Below are 15849 nucleotides of genomic sequence, written 5' to 3'. Positions count from 1 at the left end.
GAAAATCAGAGCCCCATTGGTTTGTATAGCCTTCCGCTAGCGGAAGAATGAACATGTTCATTCTTCTGGCGAAAAGCGGATTAGTTCAGTGCGGAAATTCCACCGTGTGAACTGCAGAGCAGAATTTCCATTCAACACAATGGAAATTAGCTCTGCACCTATTTTAACGGCTGAAATTTCTGCGCTGATTCAGCGCAGAAATTCAGCTGCTTTTGTTCTGTGTGAGCGAGCCCTTAGGCCCAAAACAAGTTAGTCACAAAGGCTTTAATACAAAACACATCTGGAGCAGATGCTTAGCTATGATGACATTATTCGGAGGCATTGTAATACAGATCCCATCCGACTGAACATCTGCTCCATCACCGCCCTGTGTGTCACTATTGATCGCTGCTCCACAAATGCTTATCAGTCATGTCGGCCGTCTAAACAGATTTCCCACAGCAGAGATGGGCAAAAGAATGAGATGTGAAGGCCGTTCTTACATGAATGAGGATGTGTCGGGTGCCCTGAGGTCCTATGCTAGTAAATACTCGCATGTGTCACTACCGTGTTTCTCCAAATATAAGACAGCATCTTTTTTTATTTTTCTCTCAAAAAAGGGCTTATTTCTGGGGTAGGTCTTCTTTTTGGAGAAACACTGTATTCATGTACACTTTATAAAGTAGTTAGCCGCCATACTGTCCCACTGTTGTTAGGCTCCTATACTTTAAGTGCCCCTGTAGTAAAAGGAACCATACTTAATACCTCCCTCCCTCTGTGGTTGTTCCCCCACACCGTATACATCCCTCACTCTGCAGTAAGCACCCCCCTCCCATACTGTATACATCCCCCCTCTGCAGTAAGGCCCCCCCTTCTATATACCCCCCCCCCCCATACTGTATACCTCCCCCCTCTGTAGTCAACCCACGTACCCTCTGTCCCCCCATATGCAGTGCCCACTACTCCGCACCTGCCTCCCCTGCAGCTTGTGTTGAGGTGGGGGCGGAGCATAACAAGCCTGTCTCTGATTGGCTGATGCTCAGTACCCAGTGTCAGGGATCTGATCATCTGACTGTAACTAGGGCTTATTTTGGGAATAGGGCTTAGGGTATGTTCACACTAAGTAAAATTGGCGGAATCAGTGTCAAACAGCGTATCTATGGGTGGGCCCGGGCGCCTCCGCTCAAAGGGGGAGAGGAGAAGCACGAGAGCCCTCCCATAGACACGCTGTTTGACACTGAGGCAGGCGGGATTCCGCCAATTTTGGTCAGTGTGAACATACCCTTAGCCTACTATAAAAAGCATCCAAAATGAAGCTAGGTCTTATTTTCTGAAAAACACTTGTACCAAACTGTGTGGGAACACGGTACTGAAGAAGGTTCTTACATTATCAGGAGGAAGGCACAAAGCAAACTCCAGAATTATTATTTTATATAGGGAACCTAAGCACTTACTAAAGCAGACCTACCAGGGGAGCTCACAGCTGCCTATCCTTCATATACAACTCTCACAGTCCTGTCCTTGACTAATAAGTCTATGGTCTGGCATAAGTACAGCAAGTGATAGCTTTGGTGACTCCACAGGAAGAAGATCCCTGCGGAGAATCTGCCAGGCTCAGGATATCGTTTCTCCTTATAAGTCTATACAGAAACTTAAAATAAACAGCAGCGAGAAACAGCATAGACTCCTAGGTCAAAAGGGAAAGGAAGGCTGCTACTGTTCTGTAACAGGAAATGACAGGCCGGCCGCCCTCTGTGCAGTGCGAGCAGGCTACTTCCCCTTCTATGAATAGTAAAGTGAGAAACTGTACTATAACAAGGAAGGAATAAAAACCCACTACGGGAAAAACTACAGAGGATCCTACCAGCACAGTCACCGACTAGTAAGGAGATACAGATCACCATGTCCAGTCAGTGCTGGCTAATAGGGCCATTAGATAGCTGTTTGTCTAGGCCCTGCCGAGCATGTATGTGTCCTGAATACGGACAGGGGAATAGGCCGCTATACACCAGCAGCAGCTTATGTCCCATAAGAACACAGGATTAAGCAGTATGACATCTGCCATTAGACAAGAGCCAGGACAACCCTATAGGTAGAAAACTGGTTTATAAAAAAAAATTTTATATGTAATGATGTGGGATAAGACTTGTTTTCAAGGACCCAGCACTTCTAGGCATTACATAGCTTATCATTTTTGGAAGTAGCAGGAGATCTGAACGCCTAGAAGCAGCTGACAGGTTAGAGATCTACTCATCTTATTTTTGGTATATTTCATTGACTGGGGTTAATCCAATAATAAAAGTTATTCCTGATAAACATAGCACAGGGGGATAACTAGGTGATGGGTGGGGGTCTGGGTGTTGGGACTTAACCCCTTAAGGACAGAGCCAATTTCGATTTTTGCGTTTTAGTTTTTTCCTCCTTGTGCTTAAAAAGGCCATAGCACTTGCATTTTTCCACCTAGAAACCCACATGAGCCCTTATTTTTTGCGTCACTAATTGTACTTTGCAATGACAGGCTGAATTTTTGCATAAAGTACACTGCGAAACCAGAAAAAAAATTCAAAGTGTGGTGAAATTGAAAAAAAAAAGCATTTTGTTAATTTGGGGGGAAATGTGTTTTTACGCCATTCGCCCTGGGGTAAAACTGACTTGTTATATATGTTCCTCAAGTCGTTACGATTAAAACGATATGCAACATGTATAACATATTGTATCTGATGGCCTGTAAAAAATTTAAACCATTGTCAACAAATATACGTCACTTAAAATCGCTCCATTCCCAGGCTTATAGCGCTTTTATCCTTTGGTCTATGGGGCTGTGTCAGGTGTCATTTTTTGCGCCATGATGTGTTCTTTCTATCGGTACCTTGATTGCGCATATATGACTTTTTGATCGCTTTTTATTACAATTTTTCTGGATTTGATGCGACCAAAAATGCGCAATTTTGCACTTTGGGATTTTTTTGCGCTGACGCCATTTACCGTGCGAGATCAGGAATGTGATTAATTAATAGTTTGGGCGATTACGCACGCGGCGATAGCAAACATGTTTATTTATTTATTTATTTACTTTTATTTATAACCTGGGAAAAGGGGGGTGATTCAGACTTTTATTAGGGGAGGGGGCTTTTTACTATTAACACTTTTTTTTTTTTTTTTTTTTTTTTAAGGGTACAAACCCACTTGACGTATTTGCTGCGTGAATCAGTCTTAAAAATAAGCAGGCAAAACGCAGTTTAGCTTTATACGATTGTTCTGCGTTAAAATACGCAATTGCGTATTTTTGAAGCGTGAAGCTTGTTGTTAGCAAAGCATCAGTTGTTAACAACCTGTGCGAAAAACGCATGTAGCTTCACGCTTCAAAAATACTCGATTGCGTATTTTAACAACTGATGCTTTGCTAACAACAAGCTTCACGCTTCAAAAATACGCAATTGCGTATTTTAACGCAGAACAATTGTATAAAGCCAACCTGCGTTTTACCTGCTTATTTTTAAGACTGATTCACGCAGCAAATACGTCAAGTGGGTTTGTACCCTAACACTTATACTAGAAGCCCCCCCTAGGGGACTTCTAGTATAAGTGCTTTGATCTCTCATAGAGATCCACGAGATAGGCACTCGTTTACTTCCGGCTGCTGCAGCCGGAAGTAAACGAGTGCCAAGCCGGGGACGGCACCATCTTGGAGCGGTCCCCGGCCGGCTTCAGAAACGGAGATCGCTCCTCCAGGATAACATCCCGGGGGAGCGATCTCCGCCACTAGACACCAGGGAACGGCTGAATCCGGTAATCGGATGCAGCTGTCATGTTTGACAGCTGCATCTGATTACTGTATTAGCGGGCACGGCGATCGGACCGTGCCCGCTAATACCTACGGTCCCGGGCTACAAGCAGCACCCGGGACCGCCGCGGTTCAGAGCGGGGTCGCCGCGCGGCCCCGCTCTGAACGTCCTTACCGGCATCAGGGCGTACATTTACGCCCGATGTCGTTAAGGGGTTAAAAGGGTCACAAGACCAGATAAAAATGGCCCCTGGAGAGAAAGTTGTGACAGCCACATGTGCAGCCATTGCAATCTACAGATTGCTGAACCCAAAGTCAAAGCAAATAGAGAGTATGTGCACTGCTGCTTCACTGACTAAGGATAAATATTATTATTATTATTATTATTATTATTCCAATAGTCACAATCCCACCGATCCTGTGCTGTGTACAAGGATAACCACTTATAGGCCTTAGGCTACGTTCACACAGAGCAAAAGGAGCGGATTACGCAAGGAAATATTTCCGCTTGAAATCAACTGACGCTGAATTCCGAGCAGAATATAAGCAGAATGTAAGCAGAATCCCTGCGTATTCTGCTAGGAAAGTGTTCAGCTCGTAATCAGCTCTTGACAAATTCAGCGCGGAATACTCGAGGAATCCGTGCTGAATCCGCATGCATTCAGCGCTGAAATTCAGCGAGTATTTGGTGAGTAAACTAGACTATACCAGAACATATACTAGAATCCTCCTCCCCCCCCCTTTTCCCCATTTCCGCGCTGATTCAGCGAGTAATTTCCGCTTGTATTACGCTTGTATTCCGCGCTGAATACGCGCGTATTCCGCGCTGAAACAGAAAATCAGAGCCCCATTGATTTGTATAGGCTTCCGCTAGCGGAAGAATGAACATGTTCATTCTTCTGGCGGAAAGCGGATTAGTTCAGTGCGGAAATTCCACTGTGTGAACTGCAGAGCAGAAGTTCCATTCAACACAATGGAAATTAGCTCTGCACCTATTTTAACGGCTGAAATTTCAGCGCTGATTCAGCGCAGAAATTCAGCTGCTTTTGCTCAGTGGGAACGAGCCCTAAAGCTTCCTTTATTTTAGATACATCCAGGCATTCCTATATTATTTTAGATATTGTTTGGGTTGCAGAAGAAAAAAACTATTTTCACCAACCATGCTCCTTCTGGGGATCCCTCTTTTCACTTCATCACCTCGGTCCATGTCATTAACTGTCCAGAGCAAGAGAGGTTTTCTTGTATTCTATGGGGATTTGCTGCTGCTCTGGACAGTTCCTGACATGGACAGAGGTGGCAGCAGAGAGCACTGGGTCAGACTAGAAAAAAAAAAACACTTCCTGCAGGACATACAGAATCTGATAAGTATGGGAAGTCTAGAGATTTTTTTTAAATAGAAGTAAATTACAAATCTATATAACTTTCTGACATCAGAAGATTAAGATGTAGAGGGCAATTCAGATGTTAGCTGATTAAGGGGTTTCTCTAACCTTGCCCAATTCATCATTGAATCCTAAAGTCCTGATAGGTATACAGCCAAGCAACAATATTACTGCTTTCTCCAGATATCAACTCATCAAAACTTACAAAGATAAGTTCATCATAATCCAAGGGTTTCATATTCTCAGTGCCTGTATACAAGACCTGGCTACCTTCCACCTTTAAGCAGACGTCGGACTGTTCTATTGCCTTTTTATAGGTCCCGAATATTCGCTCTGCCTTCATAACTGATCTAAACTTGTGCCAAAAATTTTCTTTTTGATATTAAAGAAAAAGTAACTTGCAGTGATAAAATGAGTCTTTATATTGGTTTCAATAAAGTCTCGCTCGACAACACAGGACGCTGGACAGGGAGATTGAAAAACATATTAAGGAGGAAAAGAAAGACAGGCCGACGGGGGAAATGAATTCTTCCGAAACAGAACCCCCCCTAATAAATACCAAATCAACATATCAAGGTTACAGAAACCATGGCTGGCCGCTATAGAAGTACGGACAACAAAAGTGAAATGAGAACCTGAGTGTTTTTATATGGAGATTCTGGCATTGATAATTTTTTATATTTTTTAATATTAGAGCGTTTCTGTGCGTAAATATAAGCAAGATCTCCCAGAACATTTCAATGGATGCTTTATAAAAAGGTCTAATAAAACACTTTACAGTCACGCTTTAAAGCAAAGTTAACAGACCCCCATTCTATCCCAGAATCCCCGCACAAGTGATAAAAAGAATATTACATCTTACACTCACCCTTCGCCAAGCTTTTCGAGAACATCAAAGACCTCTTCTGGCTGTTTCGTCAAGCTGTCTTCACTCAGCTTTTTAAGTTTGCTAATAAAAGAAAAGAAACACATAGGCATGAGGTCGACACATTCACATCATGGACAGTCGCATCCTATGTACCCCGAGGGTTGGCCGACCGGGTTTACAGATGAGACATAACCTCCCATGTCGTCTTCCACCCGTGCTAGGTGAAAAGCACGCCGAAATGATAACCTTTTACACAGGAGCCCATGTTTTACCAAAATATCAATAATAACTATAGACTAGAGATGAGTCCGACCCCGAGACTCTGAAGTTGTTGGATGTAGCCCTAAGGCTGCCGGCAAAACATGGATACAGACATAGGTCATAGGCTGTACCCATGTTTTCCATGACTCCCTAGGGCTATATCCAACTTCTTCAGGTACCAGTAACCAAATGCAGAGAACCCAAGCGTGCTCGAGATCCGCTCATCTCCACTAAACTGTAAAAATGGCCATACAAATGGTAAAGCCAGAAGTGGAACCTACCCCACTATAACAGGAAAAAAAACATCAGCTGGTTTTGGCTTAAAAAAACACTGCCAAGTGCCAGTATCCCCCTGGTTGAATGAAGTAGTAATCGGACTTGTAAAGCTATGGGCCCACTGAAGCACTGTACTGAGCTAGGTCACTCCCATAGAAGCAGTGCGCACCATCGACTGATGCCTCGTTCAACCAAAGGGCACTGGACGCCCATTCTTACAATCTGGTGGTGTTCCAGATGCTGGATTCCCACCAATTCCTCATAACTAGAGATGAGCGAACCGGGTTCGGGTTCGAGTCCATCCGAAGCCGAACGATCGGCATTTGATTAGCGGGGGCTGCTGAAGTTGGATAAAGCTCTAAGGTTGTCAGGAAAACATGGATACAGCCAATGACTATATCCATGTTTTCCACATAGCCTTAGGGCTTTATCCAACTTCAGCAGCCACCGCTAATCAAATGCCGAAAGTTTGGGTTCGGATGGACTCGAGCATGCTCCAGGTTCGCTCATCTCTACTCATACCTTATCCTGTGCTACCTTGTACTTACAAAAAGTCTCCAAAGCGTATCACAGGTAAAATATTAATACTTTCAAAGTAAAATAGTGGAAAGACAGTAAAGATTTAAACTATTCAGAGGTAGTGTTGACCTGTCAAACTGTTCGGGTTCTGCAACGTTCTCGGAACCCGAACGCTCTGCACTTAATTGCAGACAGCTGTAGAAGTTGAATGCTGCTCTAGTGCTGTCAGGAAAACACGGACACAGCCTACGGCCTTAGCCATTTCAAGGACACCCAAAGGCGGCATCCAACGGGAAATAAAATGCTGAGAGTTCCGGTTCAGAGAACGTTGCAGGCGCTTCCAAGAGTTTTGTTCCCTACTTGTAGGATTTTTCCAGTGTATCCGGCTGCGGTCCCAAAGTGACAGATACCCTTTAAAAATAAGTTCTCTATACTATTGCAGGGCTACTAAACACATTTCTTCCATCTTCCATTTTTTATTTTCTTCTACTAGAGATGAGTGAACTTCTTTCCCGTAAGCTGGGTTCCAATGGTGAAACACCCATCAATCTGATACTTATCTGAGGAAAGGGGATAACCTTTAATCTAAATTTACACCTATCTATCCCCACTATAGATATTTATACCAGTGACTGGATGCACCACTAATGTATGGGGGTGATACAACTTTCTGATCTCCCATTCACTTACATGTGCAGCCCCCTTCCCACCACAAACGAAGAACAGGACAACCCTGTTTATAAGATCTATGTGGATCTGCAGCTTAATAAGCAGCTTGTAGCAGAACCACACAGTCAATGCAGAAAAACAATGGCACTTTTGTCCCAGTATATGAGCAGATGGTGTCGGCCCATCCTGACATAAAATACAGAGTGATATTTTTTGGTGGTCTGCTTTACATCTAAGATAACTGGACCGGCACAGCTGCTGTATTATGTGGTCTAAATCCACCCACTAATACATTGTTACAGTGCACCTGTCTACCGGCAGGAACCCCGACCTCCATCCTCTCTATTGTTCTTTAGCCAGGGATAAGGTTGCAAGTGGGAATTACCGACAGGAATCAGCAACTGGAAACACTGTACACAGGCCGCACAGTTATTGCATCGCTGAATTGTTAGCATTTTTTACTAACCACAAAGATGATGTGTAACCTGAAATATGATGATGTACAATGCCGGTCACTAACTTCCTGTTTGGTCTTTTTTTCTGATGCTGCAAATGCTCAAAGCTGGTAGATGATGAAATGGGAGAAAGCGACAAATGACAAGGCAGGACGCAGTGCGGAAAGCAGGCAAGAGCGCCGCGGATGACTCCCAACTACAAGACACGCTGACCCCTTCTCAATAATTAACTACATGCATCTTTAAAGGGGTTGTCCAGCAAAAAGCTTTTTCTTTCATATCAACTGGTGTCAGAAAGTTATATAGATTTGTAACTTATTTCTATAAAAAATTCTCAAGTCTTCCCATACTTATTAGCTGCTGTATGTCATGCAGGAAACGTTTTATTTTCAGTCTGACATAGTGCTCTCTGCTGACATCTCTGGCCGAGGCAGGAACTCTGTCTCGCTTTTCTATGAATCCCCATAGAAAACCTCTACTGCTCTGGACAGTTCCTGTCTCGGCCAGAGGTGTCAGCAGAGAAAACTGTGTAAGACTGAAAATAAAACGTTTCCTGCATGACATACAGCAGCTAATAAGTATGGGAAGACTTGAGAATTTTTAATAGAAATAAGTTACAAATCTATATAACTTTCTGACACCAGTTGATTTGAAAGAAAAAGTTTTTAGCTGGACAACCCCTTTAACACTTGGTGGATAGGGAGAACAATGAAATAATCCTATGCAACATTGCATTTAGCATCAGACAGGATTTTCTATATCATAAGAGTTTAAGAAACAGCACCATTCTTGCCTTCAGACTGTCAGTGGTATTACACCGCAGTTTCATGGACACACATGGAACAGATTCATAATACTATCCACAACTGCTTTTGTAAGAAAGCTAACCCCTTTAAAGGGGTAGTGCGCCGCGAAACAATTATTCACAAAATAACACACATTACAAAGTTATACAACTTTGTAATGTGTGTTACGTATGTGAATGGCCCCCTTCCCAGTGTTTCCCTACACCCATGCTAGACCCGGAAGTGTGGTGCATTATACTCACCACATCTCGTGTCGACCCCCGTCCGCCATCTTGGGACAAAGATCTCATCCCCGGCCGAACCGCTCTATCCTTCCCTCATGCCAGCCCCCCTCTGCCGCGTCATAACTGTGCTCAGACGCGATTGGCTGAGCACAGTTATGCCCAGCCAATCGCGGCTGAGCTGCTGATGACGCGGCAGAGGGGGGACAGCATGGGGGACGGATGGAGCGGTTCGTCCGGCCTCCCAAAGACTACGTCATTGTCCCAAGATGGCGGACGGGGGTCGACACAAGATGCGGTGAGTATAATGCACCACACTTCCGGGGGTAGGGGGAATACGGGGAAGGGGGCCAGTCACATACATAACACACATTACAAAGTTGTATAACTTTGTAATGAGTGTTATTTTGTGAATGATTGTTCAGCGCCGCACTAACCCTTTAAAGGCAGTCCGGCTAAGTTATTAACAGCTTAGTATACATATGTATATAGAGAACTACCAATGACTTAATAGGTCCGCCCACATGACTACTTAACCCAAAATGAGCAGAAATTTATAATGAATTGTACGCTTTTTTTTTTTGGGACGGGGGGGGGGGGGGGGGGGGCATTTTGGTACGGAACATAGACTTTAAGGCCTAATTCACACGTCAGTATTTTTCATCCGTTTTCCCGGGCCAGGAAATACTGAATCCATTACAACCCATTATTTTCAATGGTGCTATTCATACATCCAGTTTTTTTGTGGATCCACAATCCGTGACAAAAAAACGGACATGTTGTAATATGGTCCGTAATTACCCCAATAGAAGTCTATGGAGAGCACAAAATTTGCGGTGAGTACATTGCAATCAGCAAAACCATCCATATCAGAGATCCGTTTTTTTGTGACATCACCAAGCTCCTCCTGCCAGAAATATCCTGCCTGATAGAGATTGTAAAATGGCCCCCAGACAACCATGTGAACTTTTTTGGGGGTTGGGACAGCTAATGACATCATTTTTGCCAACCCCTCTTTTTTCTTCACTACACCTTCTTTTGCGGACCTGGAAAAAAACAAATTAAAAAACAGAACACAATACGGATGATTTTTAGCGGATTGCGGATGAAAAATAGAGGATCCATATTTTCATCCAGGAAAATATACTGCAGAAAAAGAGGGAAGTTTTGGCAGCACATCTATGACTCTGTTCACACTGCAGGTTGCACGCTGCTTGTGGCTTAAGTACAGACAAAAAACAAGTTTAAACAGGTTTAAGGGCTTACCGTATATACTCCTCCCAGCGTACACACGGCAAACACCTACTCTGTAGATATTAAAAATTAAAATATAATTTTATTTTTTTAAAACATTTTTATATTTTAATTTTTAATATCTACAGAGTAGGTGTTTGCCGTGTGTACGCTGGGAGGAGTATATACGGTAAGCCCTTACACCTGTGGGTTGCTGTTGCACCTTTTGTTTTTTGTCTGTACGTAAGCCACAAGCTGCGTGCAACCTACAGTGTGAACAGAGTCATAGATGTGCTGCCAAAATTTCCCTTTTTTCTGTTGAATGTGGGGGGATGTGGCTACCTCCTTTTGGCCTGCACTCCACCCATGTCCCAAGGCTGCTATAAAAAGAGATCATTTGGCTCCTATCTGCCCAGTTGTAGGCTTATTCAGCCCAGGAGAGGCCATTGCTAGTGTGAAAATGCTAGAGTAGGGTCTATGTCTTGAGGACGCCTTAACGTTGGCGACATGGTACACTCTGTTTGATCAAATAGTTTGCCAAGATCCTCATTTTTCTAAAAAAAAAAAATTAAAAAAAAAAATTGTATTTTCATTTTTAATATCTGCAGAGTAGGTGTTTGCTGTGTTTACGCTGGGAGGAGTATATACGGTAAGCCCTTACACCTGTGGGTTGCTGTTGCACCTTTTGTTTTTTGCCAGGAAAATATACTGACGTGTGAATGTGGGTTCACACTGCGTTTTGCTTCTTCAAAAAATGAATGAAAAAGAATGGATGCATTTATGTGCATCTGTTTTGAACCATTTTTCTGTTGACTTCCATTATTAAAAAAAAAATAAAAAAAAAAGAAGATGGATCAAAGCGGAACTGTTTTTTTTTTAAGACAACCCACTTTTTGTGTCAATTAAAAAATGGATCCGTTTTGATGCTTATTATTATAATGGAAGTCAATGGAAAAATGGATGTACACAGATGCATTAGTTTTTTTCATCCGTTTTTTAAAAAGAAAAAAAAAAGGAAGGGGAAAATAACGGAATGCAAAAACGCAGTGTGAACCCAGCCTAACATAGGGTTAAATAACTAAAAGCTGGGAGGGGGACAAAAAAAAAAAAAAAAAAAAGTGGTCAGTGATCGGAGAGCCAAACTGAGCACAAAACTGTGCTTGTTCTTTGATATTAAGGACATAATAATAAAATCATATGATGTCTGCATCATGATATAAAAAAAAAAAAAAAAAAAAAAAAAGTTAGGGTCATTAAAACCATGTACCCATGCGAGTAGTCTACAATACATCCCCGAAGTGCAAAAAGGCGGCACATTATATCTTATGTCTCATTTCATAGTGCTGCCATATCTCTAAAATAGAGTACAGTCCCATCTATTATTGATATAAGAGGCACAAGAGCGAGGTGGGTTCAGGCTGGATATTCAAGAGTGGACAAAGGGAAGGACTTCAAGCATGTCTAATATGTAAGACAGCCGGCCGAAGAACCCGAGACGATTGACACAGCCCTACCAGGTTACATAATGCATTACAGATCCGTTATATTATGGAATAGAAGGAGGAACAAACGGCAATAAAGTTACCGAATTCTTCCACATTATAATTCTTTGGAAAGCACCAATGTAACAGAAATACAATAAAATAAATGGGTACAATTAGCTTTGGGGAACTAAGGTTAACTTAAAGGGGTATTGTGCCATACATACATCTGTCATACATACAAAAATATCTTTTTTGGAACATTTAGGGAACAATAAGGTGTGATTACATGCTGCCTTGTGCTGAGCAATGCCACAAGCAGGGGAGCAGACAGGGAATATAGCAGACTTGCTGTGTGGAGACATAATTAAACACCTAAAAAAAAAAAATCTAGGACCACTATTGGTAAATTGCTCCTATCTATCTCTCCAATATCCAAAATTAACCAGACCTACACCAAAATCAATAAAAAAAAAAAAAAGAGTATAACAATAATAAAAATATATCACTCATAATTTATCAAAATTAATCAAGTTTATTGGAATCATCACAGAAAAAACAACACGCATTAAAAACAAGACCTGGGAGGTGGGGGACCACGTTACTGGGACAAGGTATCTTAAAGTGCAAGTACATCCATATAAATGATTTTGTAAACAATAAATTATAGTTCATGTAGCATAAAGTGCATTGATATAAGCTACAAAGTGCTACAGTACACTAGTCAGAACCGCATAGTGCAAACAATGCATACCTGGATGCAAAAATATTACTACCAGTATGTAGATCAGGTCCCAGTTCACTGGCCACCCACCTCATACTTCAACACCGTTTTGCACCGCTTCGGACTGGGACAGGCGATTTTAGGAAAATTTGTAATTGGGTTTATTAGCCAAAAAATGCATTTTTATCATAAAAAAGCAGTTTGAAGCCCTCCCCCCTCTTTCTTCATGGTTTTCTATGGAGAAGGAATGGGTGGAGGGAGATGAGGCACCAAAACAGGACAAGAAAGAGTTAATTTACCGCTACATCACTGGGCTATCTCCTCTGAAGTCAGCACTGACCTCTCTGTCCTCTGAATATCGGCCTTCACTCCTGCTGTGTAATCCTTTGTTCTCTGCTCTCTGCTGGCAACCAATCTCCCTCCTCCCCTCTCCATAGGTTACACAGGGCCCAACTGATGTAAAAGAGTCAAGATTTCCTGATAATAAGCAGGACCTGGGGAAAGTCTTTGAGTGCAGAGAAAGGCATATTTGGCTAATAAACCCAATTACAAAGTTTCTTAAAATCGCCTGTACTATTAATTTCTGCAAAAAAAGAAAGAAAAACAACAACAGTGACACTTTAAAGCTCCATCCTTTCCCGCAGAAGCAGTCACAGACAGAACGCACACTGCCCTGCACTCCATCAATGATGCGTTTTCAGGTACAGCAAACCTTATCATCGGAAAACTATAAGCGACCACATTTTTTTTCCTCTAGTGACATGGGCCAAATATTAGTACACTGTGCCCATGTAATACTGCCACACTGTGCAATCTATCTTCAGATTGTACAGATAGGCTCTCTGCTGTTTCTTATAAGAGGGAATTCACATGCAAAAGATCTATTGTAGAAGTTTCTGCCACTGTCCTATTCATCCAATTCATGGATGGGGAACGTTCGGTCCTCCTGTTGTTGCAAAACTTCCCACCTTGTCTAGGTGACCAAAGCTTTGGCTGTCCAGGCACGATGGGAATTTTAGTTCCACAACAGCTGGAGGACGGCAGGTTCCACATCCCGGATATTATATACCCCCAGAGAACAGATAAGCACACACATTTCTGCAACACATCAGCCATGGGTAACCCCTTCCTAAAAGGGGAGGTCTACGCAGTGGTCACCTCTATATGACAGAGGATAATAGTAAATTCTGGATTATTGCTCTGCCCTTTTACAGGCAATCTGTTCTTAGAGATATATTGAGGGAGTGCCTCACTAGCATCCTCTAAAATATAGGTTCACCTTCCCAGATATTATTCTAGCACTTATAACGATTGCATTTTTATTACTGCTCCCATTGGTCCCTCACAGCATCATCTCCATCCTATCTCACATACACATTATTTCAGGTAAGGTCCTCTCATGCAGAAAAAAAAAAACTATACAATGTCCATGGACATAAGAGAAAGTACCCACAATGACAGACAGCCCCACCAGACAGATCAGCGATGAGGGCATCGAGTAGGGGAACCTTTAGGACGCCAAGTTGTCGCAAAACTACAATTCCCATTATACCTGGACAGCTAAAGGCATGCCCAGGCATGATGGGAATTGTAGTTTTGCAACAGCTGCAGGGAATCAAATTTCCCCATCCCTGGCATAGAGGATGGAAGACACAGCCAAATAGCCACACAATGCCTGCGGCGCTGTCAGAACAGTGGATCAATGCAAATAAAGCATCTCATTTGCACTTTCTAATGGGATGTATATCCAGAGTACAGACACCGAATGTTTTTGCAGAGCCCCTCAGCACTCTATAGGGGTCCCTTAGCTCAATGAGGCTCTATGAATATACAGTATACAGTGCATGTACTAAAAATGTCCACACAACATGATGTTAATGTGGCCTTAGGCTGGGTTCACATACACCTGGTAATCTGGACCAGTCCAGGATGGGAGAACCATATTCAGCAGGAAGAATCTTTTGCATTAGGCACTGCACCAGACCTATGCACCAACTGGCATAGCTGCTCCATAGGTAGTGTTGAGGCTAGAGAAGTTGGATGACGCCCAAGGGCTGCCAGAAAACTAGGATACACCCGTAGGCTATGTTTACACAATGTATGAGACCGGCCGTTCCGTGACCCGGTCAAGTAACGGAACGGCCGGTCTCGGAAAAGATCATCCTGGCCGGTATTGCAGATGATCTTTAGTCCCGCAGAGTTCTGATGCAGGTGCATCGGTGCACGCCTGCATCAGAACTTCCCACTGCACACTATGGCCGCTCGCTCCACTGCGAGCACTGACAGGCTTTTCTGCGGTCGCTATTCAATGAATAGCGGCTGCAGAAAACTGACATGTCAGTTGTTTGCAGCGCCGCTAGGGATCCCGGCTGGAGTGTATAAGCTCCGGCCGGGATACCATAGACAGCAAGGTAACGTATATTTTCGTATTCACGTATATACGTTGTGTGAACATTGCCATAGGCTGTATTCATGTTTTCCAGGACTCCCTAGGGCGGCATCCAACCTCTTCAGCCGCCAGGAGACAAATGCCGAGTGTTCAGATTCAGAGAACATTGCTGAACCCAAACAGTTTGGCAAATTGGCTAAACATTATCCATAGGTTACCTCTAATGTGGTAATAGGGAATCAAAAAAATATTGTATGAATATTTTATTGATCTGGTGCCTGAACATATATCATCCCAGCCTTACTTGTAATTTATAACCAATCAGCTGTCCCGGCACTAGCTTGCTGGTTAGCTGCGCACATACACAGGGGCTGATATGAAGAACATGCAGAGAGTGCATACACACCGTCAGCCTACCCTGCCCTGAAGGAGCAGCCTATGTGCTCTTCATGATGAGGTTTAGTCAGGTCACTGAAGGTGGTCTCTATAACATATATGATATATGGGAACCTGTCACCAAGACAATGTTTATCTATCACCATCATGTTATAGAGCAGGAAGAGCTGAGCTGATTGATATATATCTTGGTGGGAAAATATTCAGTATAACTTGTAACTTGTTGATTGAAATCCCTGATCATTCTGTATTATGGAGTCCAGTGGGCGGAGTCACTCAATGGACTGGACTCTTTAGCATGGAAACATCAAAGATTTCTATCCATAAAGTACAAGTTATACTAAATCTCTTCCCATAAAGATATATATCAATCTGCTCAGCTCTTCCTGCTCTATAACATGATGCC

At 42.9% G+C, this 15849-nt stretch overlaps 1 protein-coding gene across 1 annotated transcript in view; it reads right to left on the bottom strand.

Annotated features, from left to right (window-relative positions):
* Nucleotides 1–15849, bottom strand: part of STK3 (serine/threonine kinase 3) — a 178051-nt gene that overhangs the window by 155601 nt on the left and 6601 nt on the right. The window contains exon 2 of the mRNA XM_069957356.1: nt 6014–6094. Within this exon, the coding sequence (XP_069813457.1) occupies nt 6014–6094 (81 nt within the window). The remainder of the gene's footprint in view (nt 1–6013; nt 6095–15849) is intronic.

The sequence above is a fragment of the Dendropsophus ebraccatus genome, chromosome 2, assembly GCF_027789765.1.
Source record: "Dendropsophus ebraccatus isolate aDenEbr1 chromosome 2, aDenEbr1.pat, whole genome shotgun sequence".
NCBI classification, from domain to species: domain Eukaryota; kingdom Metazoa; phylum Chordata; class Amphibia; order Anura; family Hylidae; genus Dendropsophus; species Dendropsophus ebraccatus.
The sequence above is the reverse complement of the archived record's forward strand: the minus strand, read 5'-3'. Positions and strand labels throughout refer to the sequence as shown.